General features: G+C 34.4%; 1 protein-coding gene across 13 annotated transcripts; it reads right to left on the bottom strand.

Annotated features, from left to right (window-relative positions):
- Positions 1-266: 266 nt before the first annotated feature.
- On the bottom strand, positions 267-14,382 carry LOC129896450 (B3 domain-containing protein Os01g0905400-like). 13 transcript variants are annotated; one of them, XM_055972360.1, is made up of 9 exons: positions 14,269-14,345; positions 13,498-13,562; positions 12,004-12,090; positions 11,396-11,584; positions 2,932-3,688; positions 2,185-2,298; positions 1,975-2,052; positions 1,665-1,837; positions 267-667 (listed from the first exon to the last, which is right to left on the bottom strand). In XM_055972360.1, exons 4-9 carry the CDS (start codon positions 11,525-11,527, stop codon positions 392-394), a joined length of 1,530 nt encoding a protein of 509 aa, XP_055828335.1. In that variant the 5' UTR covers positions 11,528-11,584; positions 12,004-12,090; positions 13,498-13,562; positions 14,269-14,345; the 3' UTR covers positions 267-391. The 13 variants fall into 13 exon arrangements, with proteins under 13 accessions (XP_055828335.1, XP_055828329.1, XP_055828331.1 ...); XM_055972354.1 differs by having other exon boundaries at positions 11,396-11,574; XM_055972356.1 differs by having other exon boundaries at positions 12,026-12,090.
- Positions 14,383-18,897: the final 4,515 nt, after the last annotated feature.

The following is an 18,897-nucleotide window of genomic DNA, read 5'->3' as shown; positions in this document are numbered from 1 at the left end:
CTCAATAAGCACATAGCAATAAAAACTTCCACAGCTTATAAGAGGCAATAAAAATTCAGTCCACCTTCAATATTCTGACTGTACACTGAAAAAAAAATGCTCTGCTTATTCAGCCGGACAGAGCAACTTATTCCAACTGCTATGCTTCTAAGAAAAATGAAAAGGGTGCATGTCAAATCTGCAATTTTGAGTCCTTTATTTTCTTCAATGTATGATGCTGCTAAATGAAAGTGAATATACAAGAACCATCAAGTAAAGCACAGGAATCAGGATGAATAAATCCAGTATCCACTACAGATTTGCTTAAATCAAGTGAATATACAAGAACCATCAAGTAAAATCTCGACATAGCTCCCCATTTACATTGTTCTCACTACTGCCTCAACAATAATCAACTCAAAGTAGTTTGAGTGACATCTACCTTGTGGGCTACATGTACAGTAAACATACGTATCGACTGATCTGAAAGTTGGAATAGACATTCATCTCCAGGTTTAAGGCCATAAACTGCAGTAAATAATGCCCAGTTCCCAGCCAAAATCTTAGAACCGAAATTCTCATGATAGATGACAGGCCAGCGTCTATTATCTGGCCCTTTGAGATAAACAATACACCTTCCCAGCTTCTTCCTGCCCACTAAAACTTGTGGCCAGCTTTGTGGTAATTCCTACACAGTAATTTAAGGAGGTCTAAATTCAAAGATATCGAGGAGACGAAAAGCATATACATGCAGGAATCAAAAGACAATTTCAGCCAAATACACGTAGTTAAGCACAATGTGGAGTGGACTACATTCTCTAAGGAGAAAGCTTTATGCCTTAAATCATGGCAAAAAGAAAAAGAAAAAAAGAATGAACAGTGTAATCAGATAATTAAAAATGCCAAATATTCGAATAGCAATGGAATGTAGGCCCTGCTACACAGAAAATGAGATATGACATCTTCCCTTTGAATTCTAGTTTTACAGAAGATCAGAACTTGTTCTCCTAGAGAAATAGACAGAATGCTCAATCTTCATAGCATAAAAAGTCTGCTGAAATCAGCCATTTGCTATGACTAAGAAAATGAACAAGAAAATAATGTCCATTGCCAATCACATTGACTAGGTTCTTTGTAAATGACTGTCATTTCAATCACAAAGGATTCTCATTAATTTTTAGATTAAAGAAAACGCAAACTTTACCATCAGAGTGGTGCTTGCAATCAAAATTAACATAATAATTTACTACGAACTTGGTGGTGATTTCATGACCCTCCTTTTATATAAAGAAACTTGCACGGAAATTAGTGAAATTGGCTTTCAATAATATCTAAGATATGATATCTTTTATTCCTTTTCAACATTTTGTTTTATTTTCTTTGTTCCTTTTCAGTATTTTACTGACAAAGTAATCAGCCCTTGTCCTCAATCTTCATGAATTATCGAAAATATTTAAGAGTATTTAGGCCGAAAGTATGCTTACAAAACCCCTATATAATATCTTTCTTTGATCATTCAATGCCAAGGATAGGTGAAAATAGTACTAAAATGCATGTCACTCCAATGAACACTCAAGATATACACATTCAAGGAGTGTATATGCTGCAGGGAAGAAATCAAACAAATGAAATTCCTCAAAATCCAGCTAATAGCAGAAGGAATAATATTTCAGCAAGATTTTCACCAGAAAATTTCGACCATCCACCCGCAGCGAACATGAGAAGTTGCTAGCATCAGGAAATGATGTGTCTCCTGAATCAGCAGGCTCGCTTTTTATAGCTTTGTTATTACCAATGATAGCCTCAGGATAATCTTGGCCATCTTTCTCTGTTACTTTTGGCTCTTTTCCTGCATTTGCTAATATGCAGTATACATCAAATAAGAGAGTAGCAGGAAAGATGGTCAAAGGGACTCAACAGTGACTACATGCATGGGATGATGAGCAGTTATGAGAATATCAAATGAATCATAAACTAAATATGAAAATGTTATACCATTTAATTTTTTAGAAGGGCAATGTGTTTTTGCTGCCATCTCCTTCAGTTCTAGCTTATCTACTCTTGTTTCCTTACCTGCAGGCGCAAAGCCCCTCAATTAATAGATATCCAAAAAAGAAAAAAGACAAAGCAAAAATTTAGTCTCACAAATAACTTAACAGAACAACAAATCTACATTTAAGACAGCAGAACCAAAAATATGCTTACTATGAGAGACTGGAAGCTTACTAAATTGAGATGCTTCATCGGATTTCTCTGTGGTGACCTGATTGTTGCTGGTACAGTGACTTTCTTTATTATATAAACACACCAAATGACTGCCTAATAAATCGTACCATTGTGTGCTTGAGAATATATATTGGAGCAAATCAAAGTAAATCACACATTTGCATGGAAAATGGGGAAGAGGAAGGAAATTAAGGGAAAAGTACAATTTTTTTCTTTTTTCTTCTTTTCATTTTACTAGAGAAGTAGATAGAGACAGAGATCATTTTTCTATTAGCCCCACTAAAATTCCCTCCCACTTCCTTCCTATTTTCCCCCTTGGTATTTTTCCCTTCCCTTCCTTTTCCCTTCCACTCTTTCCAGAACGGTAAAGATATTAAGAAAATATGACATATATTGAAGGGGGAAAATTAGGCATATACATAAATATGACCCTTAACTTGGCTTCATCTGCCACTGTGACCTCTAACTTTACTAGTGCACAAGCAGGCACTCTAACTATCCAAAACTTGAATAAATAGACACATTTGTCCCTATTTGACATCCTACATGGCAATTTTGTATCCTACGTGCCGTCCTGTGTATTATGCCACGTAGGATACATGTGTCTACTTGTTAAATTTTATACAAGTTCAAGTGCCTACTTGTACACACCCAAAGTTGGAGAGCATAGATGACAGCCGAAGCCAAAGTTAAAGAGCATATTTATGTATTATGCCAAAAAATTACCATTGCTACCATTTTCAGCTGATTTCAGAGATGTGCTAGAGATAAGACCCACATGATGGCCATTTTCATCTGTTTGGCCCAAAACTGAAATATCGTTCACTGGTCCAGAAATTTTATCAGTCTGAGTGATTTGTACGTCAAGGAAGGGTGCTTTCAAGGTTAAGAACTCCATCTCACGAGGAGCCCCATCTACTGAACTTGATTCCCTTTGTGATATTGAATCAGTGTGATTATGAGGTCTATTTTCACCTTGTGGAACATCACTGGTTCCTTCTTCTTGGGGAACTATTTGTCGCTCTCCATTGTTTGCATCAATGTTTGATGCAAAAGTTGTGGTCACTGGCTGGTGTCCATCCCTTTCAGACTCTGGTACAGCAGTAACTGAGGGTGTTGAATTCCATTTTTTCCTTAAATTTATGTCAGTTTCTGGAGACAGCTCATCATGGGAAGTTGCTGCAGAATTAGTTCTTGGTCTTTTCTTCCCCGTACGAGTGCCATTATAAGAGTTGATCTTCTGACAACCGCTTGTTCCATATATTTGAACAACGAAGTGCTGACCCTGAATATAGTGGAAAACCAAGAAGTCTCCCATTTTTAGACCATGTTCCGATGAAAAGGTATGCCATCCTTGTCGAATTGCAAGCGAACCATTATTATTACATATTCCCACCCTCCATCGCTGTCCACTTGAGTCCTCCAGATAAGTTTCTTGATCAGTTAAGTGAGATACCAATCGAGCAAATCTGGGGGGAAAGTACTGAAAAGTTTGTACTTAGAATATGAATGGCTATAAAGTATAAACTGATATGTAACTCAACATCTAGGCTAAAAAAATAAGTTACCCACCACACCATTGGAAGTGTTTGAATTGTACAATGAGCATTTGTCTATCATAAAAATTCCAAAAAATTTACACCAATTCAGCCCTTTCATGTAGTCAATTTAAATTGCATAAAATAACTATTAGGAAAGTTAAAGCAACAAATGCACGCCAACTATTTCCAAAGAAAAGAAATGCATAAACGTTGACTTTGCTAAAAGCATTATGGTGAGAAAACCCAACTGACACTCAACAAAGCTTCTTAGAACTTGCATAAAGTACTGTAACAACATTTTTCACTCAGAAATTTCATAGATCTTTTTTAAAGTAATTTTTTTTTTCCATTACTTAGGAGGGTTGGGCAGAGGAAAGAGGATAGTGAGAATCGAGCTCACACTTGTTGTGTGTGAGGCTGCCAACTGTTACCACTAAACAATAAAGCTTTGGAGGTAAAAGAAAACTACAACTTCCAGGGTTGAGGGCAGCTAGTTCACTTGATGAGCTCCCTGCCTTCTACAGGTGAGGTGGAGGGTTCAAATCCCATCAGTAGCACATCATCCCCTTCCCTTTACCCCCTCCCCTATCCGGATGTAATAAAAATACTAATTTACAAAAATTTACAGCTTCAGAACATAAACACATGATCTAGCTTTTTATTAGTAATGTAAGTACTGAACCACATGATCTAATTCAAGTAAGATTTGCACACATTAAACAAATCATTATTACAGTTGACGTTGAGAAATTTCAAGAGAACTTTTATAAGTAGCTAAGGAACAAAATGATACGATGAGTGGATAGGTTAATCTACATGCTTTACGAAGTACATAGACAATATGACAAGAAGAGAGCCCAAAAAACATCAGTTACATGTACTGACTGCATCTTCTTGATGCCGTCAATGAAACTAATGAAATTAATTATTTTTTAAAAATAATCAAGTAAATGTATTTTCATTCATAAACATGAGAAAAACTGGCCGTATACAAGGGGTAATACCAAAGAGTAACAAATCCACAAATAAATATGATTCTCTACAAACTCCACCCAATTTTCTATTCAGTAAGGAACTTTATGGGTGCACCAAAATAAAATAAGAGATTGGAGACTACTCCTCAACTAGAAAAGCTCTACTCTCCCCTCAAAAACTCTCTTATTTCTCTCTCTCCAAACAACCCACATTAACGCGAGTAGAGCCACATTCAATTCCCTGTGTCTTCTCCTCCTTCTCTTGCTCTTGCAACTGAACATCGAATATTTCACTGTTTTTGGCATTGCCTATGAAGTGTCAAACCACCAAAATATATCCACCACAACCTCATAGTTAGACCACAATGAAGAAGAAGGGATCCACCTCCTCGTCTGCCTCCTTGCACATGTAACACTAGCTGACACAAACAATTTCTTCTTTCCAAGATTTTTCGCCATCAATATCACCTCTCTAGTAATAGTAGCTAGTCAAGTAAAAAAAATTATACCTTCCTTGTCCCTTTTGGTATCCATATTGCATTACAACGAAATACATCCTCTTCTCTAACCAAAGTTTCTCATAAAAGGGCTTAACAGAGAACATTCCATTATTCCCCATACCCCACCACAAAGTATCGAAAATATCTAGCGGTGTGACTTGCTTATGGAGTAGCCAACAATCTTTGAAACTTAGTCACCTCCCAAACGTAGAAGTCCCTCCTAACTCCCAAGTCCCAAAAAATCTCTACACCTGGTACTAACCTAATTTGTTGGATCGTCAAGTGCCTTGGCAAGATATTTTGTGTAGGCTCAGAAACTCATCTTTCAATAAATTGTCCTCACATCAACTATGTCCCCAAAAGTGAACTCTCCGCCCATCTCCTATTTTAAATGACACTTACAATGAAATCTTCTCATCCCTTCATGATATCCTCAACAAACTACACCCAAAAGACATAGTTATATATCTAGTTCTCCAATCCCAATTAATTACCCCGTATTTATGAACTATCATCTCCAAAACATCCTCGTCCTTGATGCACTTTACTAGATCCAGATCGCGTGCTTTTCTCTTTCTCGCTTTGGCGAGCCTATACAATCTCTTATCCCCACCTTTTTCCCCTAACTCGACATACAGGCGTTCAAAAGCTGCCATCTTAACACTGTTGACCGCCAACTTCGCTTCCGTCTTCGCCTTCTTATAGATATCTTTAAGCCTATTCTTTTCCTCCTCATCCACGCACTCCAACCACTCTGTATAGGCAACCTTTTTGGCTTTCACTTTGTCTTGTACTTCTCCATTCCACCACCAATCTCCTTGACGATCACCAAAGATTCCTCTCGATACACCAAGAACCTCGGTAGCTGCTTTTCTAATGCAACTAGCTGTCATGCCCCACATGTTGTTCACATCCCCGCTACTACTCCAGGCCCCTAAACCATTCAACTTCTCCCCCATCTCCCGAGAAAAGGCGGGAGTTAGGCCCCCTCATCTAATCCTTGATCGACCATAAAGGGTCTTCTTTCTCCTATCCCTTTCAATCTCCAAGTCCATCACCAAAAGCTTATGTTGGGTGGTAATATTTTCACTTGGAATAACCTTGCAATCCTTACAAAGGCCTCTATCACCCTTCCGGAGGAGTAAGTAGTCAATTTAAGTCCTAGCTACTGTGCTGCTAAAATTGACCAATTGATTATCCCTCTTCAAAAAACACGAATTAGCAATAACCAACTCAAAAGCTTTGGCAAACTCCAAGAGAGAAACCCCGCCGCCATTCTTTTTCCCAAAATCAAAGCCTCCATGGACATCATCAAAACCATTAGAAGTTGTACCGATATGACCATTGAAATCTCCACCAATGAAAAAATTTTCGGTACTAGGTATCCCTCTCACTACTTCATCCAAATCCTCCCAAAAGAGCCTTTTGACTTCATCCAGACCCACATAGGGTGCATACGCACTAACAACGTTCACAATAAGCCTGCCTATAACTAGCTTAATAAACATCATCTTATTACTGATCCTCTTTACCTCTACCACACACTCCTTAGGATCCACGTCGACTAGAATACCTGCTCCATTCCTATCTCTTGAGCCTCTTGAGTACCATAATTTAAATCTGTCCATATCTCGAGCTTTGGAGCCTACCCATCTAGTCTTCTGAACACGGGTTATATTAATCTTTCTCCTCTTAAGACTCTTCACTAGCTCTAGAGACTTTCTTGTAAGCGACCCTATGTTCCACGATCCTACTCTCAACTTACAAAAACCCTTCTCCCTCTTACCACTATTTCCCATCGCCTCACCCCCAATTGAGGACATAACCCTAGTCCACCATTAGTACCAAAGCCACTAAAACGATATGAACTACAAAGTGAAAAAACTGATAACAAATAAATTAAGAAAATACAAGCAACGAGATAATAATTGACAATATAGAATGTATAATAAATAGACAACACACACTAGCTAATATGCAAACCAAGAACCCTAGACACTAAGTGAAGAAAGAAAGTGAATAACAATAACTAAAACACTAAAGGTAGGAAGTAGGAAAGAAGAATAGTAATCAAACTACAAATAATCAGTTGAGGAGAGGAAAGATAGAACCGGGCCCGGAGATATTCAATCGCCAGAAAGTTTGCCGGAAAGTTCGCCGGAAGGATCTCGCCGGAAATCACTAGATCTAGGTCAAATCTAAATAGATCTAGAGGTATTTTGCTGGAAAACGAGAAAAAAAGAAAGAAAGAAAAAGAAAGGAAGAAAGAGAATTTCACCGGACAGAGCCCTAGAGTCGTTGGAGTTGTGGCAGTCCGTGACAAAGTTGTCAGAGCAGTGGCAGTCCGTGTCGGAGCAGTGGCAGTAGAAGAGAAAGATAATCTCATCTCTAGTGTGACAAGCTCTAGTCTGTGAGCATATCTAGGCAATCACTTTAGAAGAACATAATGAAAAATAACAAATAAATTGCAAATTCACATGCACCCAATAACTTTTAATTTTTTTTGTATATATATGTATAAATAGTCTAAGAAAGGATGATATATTTAATTGTGCACTCTCATAATCAAAACTCATCTGGGTACACTAGTTGAAGCCATCACTTTATCTCATGACACTGCAAGTTTGAGCCCAGACAAAAGATTGATTTTTTGGATTTTTTCCTTTAAAGATAGTGGTGCCCCCCTATCTTCAAATCATGGGTTCACCTTAGCCTAGAGCTTTATCACCCATGCAACACTCCATCGCCCTTTTCACTTCTTCCTCCTCGATCACCTTTTCTAGCCACAAACACTCCTACTCACTAATTTGATTGAACCATAACCCCCACCCTCACCCCACCCCACCCCACCCGATATTAGGCCCTCCAATATGCTTCCCCTTTGAACAAACATTCGTAAAAATCTACAATTTCCTCCTCTACTTCCTCCTCCCCCACATGCATCAACCCATGTAGACCAACACCATAGAATTCCTTCTCTTATTTTCAACAACTATCCATATAAAAAATATGTATTAGAGTCCCCCTCTTTTAATCATAACGCCCTCGATCTTTCTCCAACTAACCTCTTGGGCTATGGCCAAATTGGCTAGCTCCCTCTTCAACCCCTTTTTCCTCTTATTCTCCCTCTAACTCCCTCCCCACTTCTACAATTTCTAGTTCCCCACTTCATTTATAATCTCTCTCATTTTCACCTCTACCCTCTCAAAACCTCTTTAGTCTACAACATTATATTTTTAAAGCAATTTCAACTTTTTGGCAAGCCTAGAAGAAAGACTCCCATCCACTGCATAACTTCATCACCAACCAGTCACTCTATCCCCGAAATAAATCACACTTAGTTACAAGTTCTCAAGTCTAAAAATCTTGTCTATCTTCCTCTACTTCCATCCAACATGATAGGTGAATAATCTGATAATCGTCGCGGAAGAGGAAATTGGATCACATTGAGAGCCAACTCCTGCCAAGAAGTAGACACTAGGAATTTGTCTAGTATCGATCTAGATATTGAGTTCTCCGACCTGAACCAAGTCAAAGAGACACATTTTAAAAGGAAAATAATAGGATAAAGGTTATCAATGAATTATGATAACTCATCCATGGCTCTGGACACAACCTTACATCAAACCTCTGGTGGGAATGTTATGGTATTAAGAATCCACCTAACACCCAAGGTATATACCACTTCCCCATCTCAACTCTTAACTCCTCCAAACAAACTTCTTTGAACCCTCTTTACAAGTCCATAGATAACCCCAAATCCCCACTCAATTCCATTGCTAATATATCTAAACTGCATCCCTAACACGAAACCCCCTCTTGTTAACCTCCACATACTCCAACATTCTATCATCCCAAAGAATGAGTATTCCTCCCAAACATCCCTGGCCGAAATATAGTCATACTTCACTCACCTCCACCTCCCCCTAATAATGTTATATGTAAAAGTCTCCAATTTTTTTCCTTGAAAACATATCACATCTACCCCACATCCTCTAAAATCTACTCTGATGATGGCCCTCTTGTTGGAGTCATCTATCCCCTCACATTCCACCCAAAATACAGTCATATTTCACTCACCTTCCCCCCACCCCACTTCTAATAATGCTATTTGTAAAAGTCTCCAAAAAAATTCCATAAAAACATATCGCATCTACCCCTCACCTCTAAAACCTATTTAATGATGGCCCTTTTGTTGGGGCCATTCATCCCCTCACATTCCGACTAATAATTTGACAATCCATCAACACATTTTCCCCTCCACCTTTACCCCTCCCAATTCTTCATGTTCACCACCCGCCTCCTTATTTCACCTTTCGTACACCACAATCTTACCTCCACCAGTATGTGCCTCAATAGGTTATTTCGCTTCTTGTTTTAGCCGATATGGTGTATATATATTGTTGCTCTCTCTTTCTTGGGACAGATACTTTTAAGCCGAGGGTCTTTCGAAAACAGTCTCTCTACCTTCATGAGGTAGTGGTAAGGTCCGCGTACACTTTACCCTCCCCAGACCCCACTTGTGGGATTTCACTAGGTATGTTGTTGTTGTTGTTGTTGTGACACAACAACCCCTTCAGCACTAGAGGCAAAAGAAATGGAGTTCCCAAACCTAAAACAGGACCGTACGACGTCCCTTGGTCAATGGACATAACCCACCCCACCTCCATCAGAAGAAGAAGAAAAGTTCCAGGTCTTATAGAAAGGGTCAGCAGCTTCTGACTCTTTTCTTTCGAAAGTAGTCCCTCAATCTCATATCTGGCTAATTATTGGACATCAATTATGTAGCCTTACAGGACCAAATAACAAAAGTATCTGATTTCAAGGTTCTATTAGTTATTTCTATTATTTTCTCTAAGCACCAAATGTTTCATTTTGGAATTTTAACGCCTTTGAAGACTGACTGGCATCTTTTGTTGATCAGTTTTAGGAGTATATTTAATGAACTTAAAAGAATTCCTCTCTCTTTCGATTAGTTCTTGAGAAGTTACTCCCCTGATTTACACTTGACAGAGAAAAACTACTCCAGTATTCCAGTATTAAACAAGAGGATTCAGAATTCTTCGATTGTTGGCAATTTGCACCGGCTCTTTGGTCTCTATTGAAAAATTTCAACAATGCAGATCAGGGTGTAAGGATAAAGGAATATAATTTTTTATAACGAGCTCAAGTTGTTGTAAGGACTTTTGAAATGTTAAGTAGCAGAATTGAGCCGATGATTGAAGGATGACGAGACAGATCCCATCCCAGAATTGAAAGGGCCTTCCCTCTAATGACTAGATTGAAAGCTTCGTCTTATTTCTGTAATGCTTCAAAAGATTTAAATGCAACATTAGCAGGTAGGCACTGTACTCGAATATTGGAAGAATTGACATGGATCACAAGTTGAAGTTGGTCCTATCTAGTCATAGTTTGAACGTCTTTCTGTTTAAGCATCACTGGGTGAAAGGGGGAAAAAGACTGAATTTCTTGATAGAGATTCCAGCCAAGAAGGGTCATCTTTCTAATGTTCCTATCCTTTTGTTTCCTCTTCTATAGGCAGTGTAATCTCTACGAAGTTTGAAACATGAAAAATGTTAAGATTGACAGACCTCATTCGACAATTCAAATGAGATTATAAAGTTCTCTTTATCTGTAACCAACGTTCAACTTAGGCTTTGTCAAGGGATTGTGGTCCTAAATGCAGGCAATCAAAATATCTAGGCTGAGTTTTTTAAGAGAATGATATGATAGACGAAGATGTAATACACATACAAAAATAGAGTGTTGTAGAACTGCAGATGTTAAAATAGATGTGGAAGCATGTAAGATTGGATAAGGTTAGAGATAACCACATCAGACAAACTATGCGAGCCGCGCACATAAAAGATATAATGAGAGAAGGTCATCTGAGCTGTTTTGTCCATGTCCGACATTCTAACTAGATAGCTCCATAGGTGCAACAGAGTACTAATTAAATGTGCTAAAAAGAAATGAGGCAAGCCTAGAACTATGAAAAGAAAGAAAGTTTCTCCAAATTAACCTCAAAAAGACAAGCTATTGGATGTAAAAAATAAATTTGAAAAATACTAGAACAAATTAAGCAAATATTGTTATTAAAACCAATGCTTTCTTTAGGAGACTTTAAACTCAAAAACAAAAAAGAAAGAAAAACAAGTGTAAAATCATACTATACCAGAACTTTGGAGAAGCGCTTGTCGATCATGACTTTGAAGAAAGAGCTAATAATTGGTGAGGGGTCCCTTTGTCCATGTATCAACATGCACGTGCGGGTGCACATTTCACATGCTTCATTGTGGTGAACCATCTCTCTTCTCCGACAAAGTGTGTTGTCTTCCCACAAATTTCTTCCCCCTACAAAGAGCTATTACAAAATTCATATAAATATTGGTTAGAGATATCACATCGGGATGCCACAAATTTGGTCAGAAGCCACTAAATCCTGATGGAACATCATAGAAGCAATGGATAAAGATGTAGCAAGATGAATCCCCAAGGGACTTACAAATCCCAGGTCCGGATATCAGTTCAATGGTCCATATGATCTCATATGCTCCAACTTCAGTGCAGGTTTAAGTGCATGTGCATTGTCAAGTTGCTCGATATAAATGTGTTTACGCATTTTCTTATCATTATACAATATATAAATAATGTGAATAGATAACTCAAATTCTAAAACAGTCTATGAAGCCTCTAAACTGGAGTTAATGACTACATAAAAGGAATAACTGAATTAGAATATATGTGTCCCCAAGTTCAAACAAAGAATTCATGTGTCCCCACCGAAAGCAAGAAGTGGAGCTACCAAAAGCATGGGAAGCGAGGGATCTCTGGCTTCTAGTCTGCTCGTCTGCAAACCTGACCCCTATGCTGTACCACAAATCAAATCAAGTTCCCAGAAGAATGTCAATACAATTCACCGTACTCAGTGAGTCTCAACATCCCCCTCGCTAAAGTTAGAATGAGATTTAAATAAACATGTATGTAATAACATAAACTCTGAAAGGGAACAGTTCATAAAATCTTATCATATAAACAACATCACATTCAAGCAACCACTACTAGATATTTCTTAGTCAAGTACATTTATTTCTTTAGCTTTCAGATATTTCCAATCGACTGAACTTTTCTTAACTATGCCCAATTGTGGAGATAAATTGGTTATTCCTGGCCCTTTATACGGCCATCAAATCTTTTGTGCCTCGTTATGACAATATTAGCAACCCTTTGCATGGTTGCTTGTAATCCTTTGTGTGGTCACCATTCATGGTGAGCCTCATTATGACAAAATAATAGCATGTTTGGTCAAGCTTCTAAAATTAGCTTATTTTGAAAAGTGTTTTTCAAAAAATACTTTTGGTGAGAAGTCGTTTGTATTTGGACAAAAAATTTTACAAACACTTTTGAGGAAACAATTAGCATTTGCCCAAGTTTTTAAAAAGTGCTTCTAAGTGTATTTTTCTCAAAAGTGTTTTCCAAATAAGCACTTGAGGAAAAGCTTCTTTTTTTAGCTTTTGTTGTTGCCCAAAAGCACTTTTTTTCTCCCAAGAGTTTGGCCAAACATCTCGGCTTTTAAAAATAAGCACTTAAACAGTCTATTATTTTAAAATGTACTTCTAAGTATATTTTTCTCAAAAGTGCTAAAGCTTCTTTTATAAGCCTTTGTTGCTCCCCAAAAGTACTTATTTTAGAAGTTTGGCCATACATCTCATTTTTTAATAACAAGCACTTAAACAGGCTATTAGCAACTCTTTGTATGGCTACTCCTAACCCTTTGTACTGTTATCATTCATGTTATGTCTCATTATGGAAAAATTAGTAACCCTATATATGGTTACCATTCATGTTATGCCTCATTATGAAAAAACCAGTAACCCTTACTTTATACAGTTACTCGCAAGCTTTTGTACGGTTACCATTTCATTAAGGTTGATTTTAAATCTTCAAGTTTTTAACGTTAACATAGTTGTGGCAATTAAAGAACATCCTAGAATTCTTCACTTTAGAGCATGAAAATCAAATCTTTACATATTTCATAACAAGTACAATGAAAATTCAAATTTACATAATTTCATCAATAAATTTAAATATGAAAACATGGCTTTGAAATCTTAGAAGAATAGTTCTTTCATAAATTGACGACATGTAAAGCTTAACTCAAATAATCATGAATATTGTGAGCTCACTCGCTCTAATTAAACTCACATTATCATAAAAAAGATATTTCATCAAACATCTTGTGCGCGTGACTTTCAAGGAAAGAACTTTTTGTCTTACCTCAAGGTTCTTGCTTTCTAGCAATGTTAACTTCTACCCTTGCCAACAAGAATCAACAAGTCAATCTACATATTAATCGGGGTTTAATTAATATGAGTGCAAGCCCAAAGAAGATAATTTTGTTCACTTTATTTTAGGATCATTATCTCAAATCCTCTAACTTAAGAGTTTTTTTTTCATTAACACATGGAAATTAAGTTTAGCCACCTTAACTAAGAATCCCAATTTTCCTTTCATTAACGCATGGAAATTAAGTTTAGCCACCTTAACTAAGAATCCAAAATTCACAATCTGGTGATTTTCCACATTGATATTTGTTTACAAGACGTGGAGTGAAGAAGTAGTGAAAATCTTCAAATATCTAAAATTACCTAGGATGGAACAAAGGATTGGCAATGCATCCAACTGTTAAAATGTAACAGAACAATTGAAAAATGGCATGCTAACATTGCGAATGTAACTTAATAAGTTTGTACTGTAAGGAGGAGCACGGATATGGTTTTCAACATGGACATATGCTTTTCGATTTGCAGAAACAAGAAAATGTCTAAATTAGTTGCGATCCAGAATAATAATGATCCCAAACGTAAAATTCAATGCCTAATCAAAATTTCATCTTTTTCACTAATTTGGAACTCTACTTACTATGCAAGCCCTAGCTTTTTTTGCAACTAAAATTAATCATCTCTATAATAGAATAGAATAGAATAAAATAGGCAATTTAATAAAGAGAATAGAAGTGAAACTGAAGGAGAACAAAAAAACCCTTACCTGCGTTAATGGCGAGAACCGTGAAGCTGCGCTAAAGTTAGCTTCTGCTTCTGCTTCTGCTTGTATTTCAAATTGCTCTAAAGTTTCGTCCCTCCTCATTATTTTAATTCATATATACTCCTTTAATTATATTTTTTGGCTCGTTCCGTATAAAAATTAATAAGGCAAGAACTAATAATGCAAAGATTAGTAATATAAGAATAAATTTTTATTAAGTGTTTGGTTTATTGTTTTCTACCTAATTTTGTATTTGTTTTAAAACTCTATAAAAAGTTTCTTTTCAATTATATTATACCTTTAAATTATTGTGTGATTTTTTATTTTATGTAATTGGTTCAAGATGGATAACTATCGGATAATATTATTTTTTGTAGCATTCTAACTAGTTAGAAGAAGAATAATTTTGTCACCGTATTGCTATTTTCTCACATGAATTATTTGAGGCTAAATAATTGTCATCTTAATAAATTAGTCACTCACATAACATCAATTTTCAATTTAATAACGATAGATCATTCTACTTTTAAAATCAAAAAAACGGCAAACAATAATAAAATCGAACAAATCATCTACTTTTACACATAAAAATTGTAAGTTATAGTTTTAATATGGAATTAATATCTTAAAAGTTCACTCAACTTCGAAAATTTATTTAACAAAATCATTGAACTTTGTTTTGTATCAAATAAAATCACTCAATTAGACCTTTGTGTCAACAAAATCACTCAACTAAATTTTATCAAGAAAAAAAATTAAAATGGCAAAATATTTTTTTATATTATGTAAATATAATAAATATTTAAAAACCCGTTAAAATTTTTTACGAATAAACTTAATTAGTAAAATAAATATTATGATAGCACTATATATTTAAAATTTTAATGTATCATCATCGGTGCTTTTCTACCATTTTTTTTAACTAAGCAAGCATTATATAAGAGCGCATAATGTTGTTGTCAAGTTTGATTAAATTTTATTACAAGATTTCTTCAATACATCTTCATTGCAGCCATTCTTCAAATTTCACTAAAATAAGGCTTAAGTCATATACGGTCTTTAAAGTTATCCGCATAATTTATTTGAACATTTTATTTATGTTTTATCAAATACTTCTACCAATTCAAATTAAAATTATTTGAGCATTTTTGTAATAATCAGCTAAAAATATTAAATAAGTATAATACATTCGCGGTAACGACTTAACGATGTACATGCGGCATTATCAAAATAATAATTAAAAAATTATGACCAGGAAAAAAAAAAAATTGGTTATTGTCCACCCACCGTCGACTCTTCATCCTTCTTTATTCAAAGTGCCGCCGTACATCCACCATCGTCGTCGCTTTCATCACCCTCGTTTTCTCTTAATCCAACTAATTTATATATATAAAAGTAGAAGTTGAAATAGCAAACATTTCTTTTTTTGTCTCAGGTTCAAAAAAAGTTGAAGGAAATTCAAATATTAATGGTGGAATTGCGCTGTTTCAGTGAAGAAATTTCCCAATTTTGAAAAAGGGTTTGTGAAACTGTTTGTTTGAAATCGAACACCTTTCTTCAATTTCTTAATATTTATCACGCTTCTCGTCTAGGAAATTCAATGGTTAATGATGGAACTGAGCTATTTCAATGAATAAATTATTTATTTATGAAAAAGAAATTTTGATTTGTTTGTAGTTGAAGCTACGTCCATTTTCTCCTTTTTATCCTGTTTTTTTTATTTTTGGCGCTTAAAGAAATTCAATTGCAGTAATATAATATGCGTGTGTTGCATTTTTCTCAGTAGTAAGTATCTAATAGGTATTTATTTTGAATAATGTAAATGTTCAGTAGGTATAGATTATAATTGAAATGTCCGTGAATTATGCCAACTTTTAAAGGACTGCAGCCCTAAAACATGCTCTCAATGAAAAACAAAGATTTCATTTCAATTTTTTGTTCAAATCAATTATTGTTGTTGAAAGGGTTGAAATTACTATCGTCATGCATTGACAGATAAAACTTCTAAATTTAAAAGTGGGTCTACAATCGAATCGAAAATTTTAAACTTGAATTAATTTTTTATTGTTGAAAGGAATTGAAAATATTACTATTGACGAATAAAGCTTCAAGCTTTAAAAGGATTTGGAAATATTCTTAAAATAAGTTTAAATTATAACTCAGTGCACCATAGATTTGTTGTTATTGGAAAGCTTTTGATTCAGATTTAGTAGCTTTGTCTAGGATTGAAAATAGTCTTGCAATAGATGTTAATTTGGTTCAGGGTTGAAAATATTCTTATAATCGATTTGTGTTGTTGAAAGGAATTGGTGCATTGTTGTGGTCTGAAACTTTTGAGAAGATGTACCCCGATCAAGCTCGAGTGAAAGTTCAACGAATTCAAGATAGGGCGAAGGGCTTTATAATATTTAACTGAAGATAGCAAGAATATCCGTCTTTCAACTAAATAGAATGGATTGGAGAGAACACAGGGTCAAGCCAAGCCCTGACTCGCCTAAATGGAATTCATATCTCCTTCGTCTAGTCACTAGCTTCATTCTTGAAGATGAAGTTTTTTTTTGTTTTTTTTTATCAACAAGGAATTAGTGATGTTCCCTAACAAAAAAGTTGTGGATTGGGTGGGTTTTTTAATTTTAGATAAATAAAAATATAAAATCGAGTAAATCCTTGAGATGAAGACACATGTCCGTCCGTTAATTTTAAGGGTATACACAACCCAAAAGAGTAATAATAAGGATATATACAACCTTAAAGTATAATAAAGGATATTGACATACCATTTGTGATAATTCAAAGATATATTTGTTCTTTTTCCGTTTAGAAATCAACTTATTTAACCACTCCTATTTTATTTTATTTTCATATTTCTCTCTAAAAACTCAAATCTAAGTCTTTTTTTAAAAATCATTAACATCAAAGTTCTACTAAAGATTAAAGTGAATATCTAATATACAATTCACCGTAACAACACAGTAACTAACAAACCACTATAACAAGTAAGTATGTCATGGCCACATGAAATACAGTTGCTCCCTCAACAAAAATTGGGACAAAATTGAGATTAAACAGGTCTAATTTAGAAAATTATTGATAGACTAAAAGATCAATATATTCACACGTCTTTATAATATTTTTTTCAATAACCACTATAACAAGAGATGAAAAGAACATAGTGCTTCTTCATCAATGAGGATGTAAAAGAATATACATGAAAGGGACTCCGTCCTTTTTATCTTGAAGAAATTTCATGAGGTATGCAAAAGATAATTATACTTCATTGCTATTATGTGTTAGTACTTAGGGATTTTACGCCAGAGTTGAAGAAGGAGAAGATGAATTGTGGCGAACACCATTTTTTTTGGGCGAAGTAAAAAAACTCAAATTTAAATCTCAAAGAGAAGAAGAATATGAAAATCAAAAAAGATGGATCGGGTTAAACATGTGAATTTCTAAAAGAATGAGATATTTAAAATTGGTTATGAGTTATTTGATTATGAGCTTGATATGTGCCCCTCCATTAAAATTAAGCGTAAATATTTGTCAAAATATAATGAGAGTTATATTTAGACCAAAAATATAAAGTAATGAAAGATATTTAAGCAATTTTTAATAGTACATGAATAGATTTGAGGCTTATTTACATAAATAATATATTATATTACATTAATTATGAATTATGGCATAAAATATACAATTATCAAAAATAACATTAGTATTGTTATTTGAAATAGCAAAAAATAATAAATACGCCTTTCTCTTTTATTTTTCTATCTCTCTCTCCTTCTTCTTTTTCTTCGGTCTTTTTCTCTCTCTTTTTTTTTTCTCTCCTTCTTCCTCTTTCTTTTTTTCTTTCTTCTTCTTCCTCTTCCTCTTTTCTCTCTCTCTTTCTTTTTTTTTTTTTGGTTTTTCCTCCTTTTTTTTTCTATTTGGTTTTTTCTCTTTCTCTTTCTCCCTTTTTAAAAAATAATTAATTATTCTAATTTAAAACTTAATTTTAAATTAAATATTATAGAAATGATGTTTTTATTATTTTTTAAATTAAATATTTTTTTTATATAAATACATATAATGCATTTTTAACACAATAAAAGAAATAAATATAAACGATAAGTGTAATATATTTTGAATTTAATATATTATATATATTATAGGCATGTTTCAATGCACGTGGTGAATATATAATCAAAACATTAATATAAATATATTATAAGTATTATGTTGAATTTCAAAAATTTCAGTACTATTCAAATTAATTTACCTTGTTAGAAATGTATTATATTTGTTGAAATAACAACAATTGAATTCATAACAATGTATAATATTGAATTATAGTGGTAATACATTTTGAATTTAATTATATTATACATATTATACGTATGTTTCAATGCACGTGATGAATATATAACTAAAATATTTTTAATACAATAATATATTTCGTTAATAAGAGAAAAAATAAAAAATAATTATAATAGATTTTGAATTCAATATATTATAAGAATATTTCAATGCAAATGATGAATATATAACTAAAATATTTTTAATACAGTAATATATTTTAGCACCATTAATAAGAGAAAAAATAAACAATAATTTTAATATATTTTGATATCAATATATGATACTTATTATATG

Source organism: Solanum dulcamara, chromosome 7 (assembly GCF_947179165.1).
Source record: "Solanum dulcamara chromosome 7, daSolDulc1.2, whole genome shotgun sequence".
Lineage (NCBI taxonomy): Eukaryota > Viridiplantae > Streptophyta > Magnoliopsida > Solanales > Solanaceae > Solanum > Solanum dulcamara.
Note: the sequence above shows the minus strand (reverse complement) of the source record. Positions and strands in the feature narration are given on the sequence as shown.

What these genes read in the sequence shown, in the direction of transcription:
- LOC129896450 (XM_055972349.1), bottom strand. Translation starts at nt 14,367, where the DNA reads ATGAGGAGGGACGAAACTTTAGAGCAATTTGAAATACAAGCAGAAGCA. An exon ending in AGCGCTTCTCCAAAGTTCTG is followed by an intron (nt 3,689 to 11,395) that starts GTATAGTATGAT and finishes CAAACTTTTCAG; the next exon opens with TACTTTCCCCCCAGATTTGC. An exon ending in CCCTTCTAAAAAATTAAATG is followed by an intron (nt 1,838 to 1,974) that starts GTATAACATTTT and finishes ACTGCATATTAG; the next exon opens with CAAATGCAGGAAAAGAGCCA.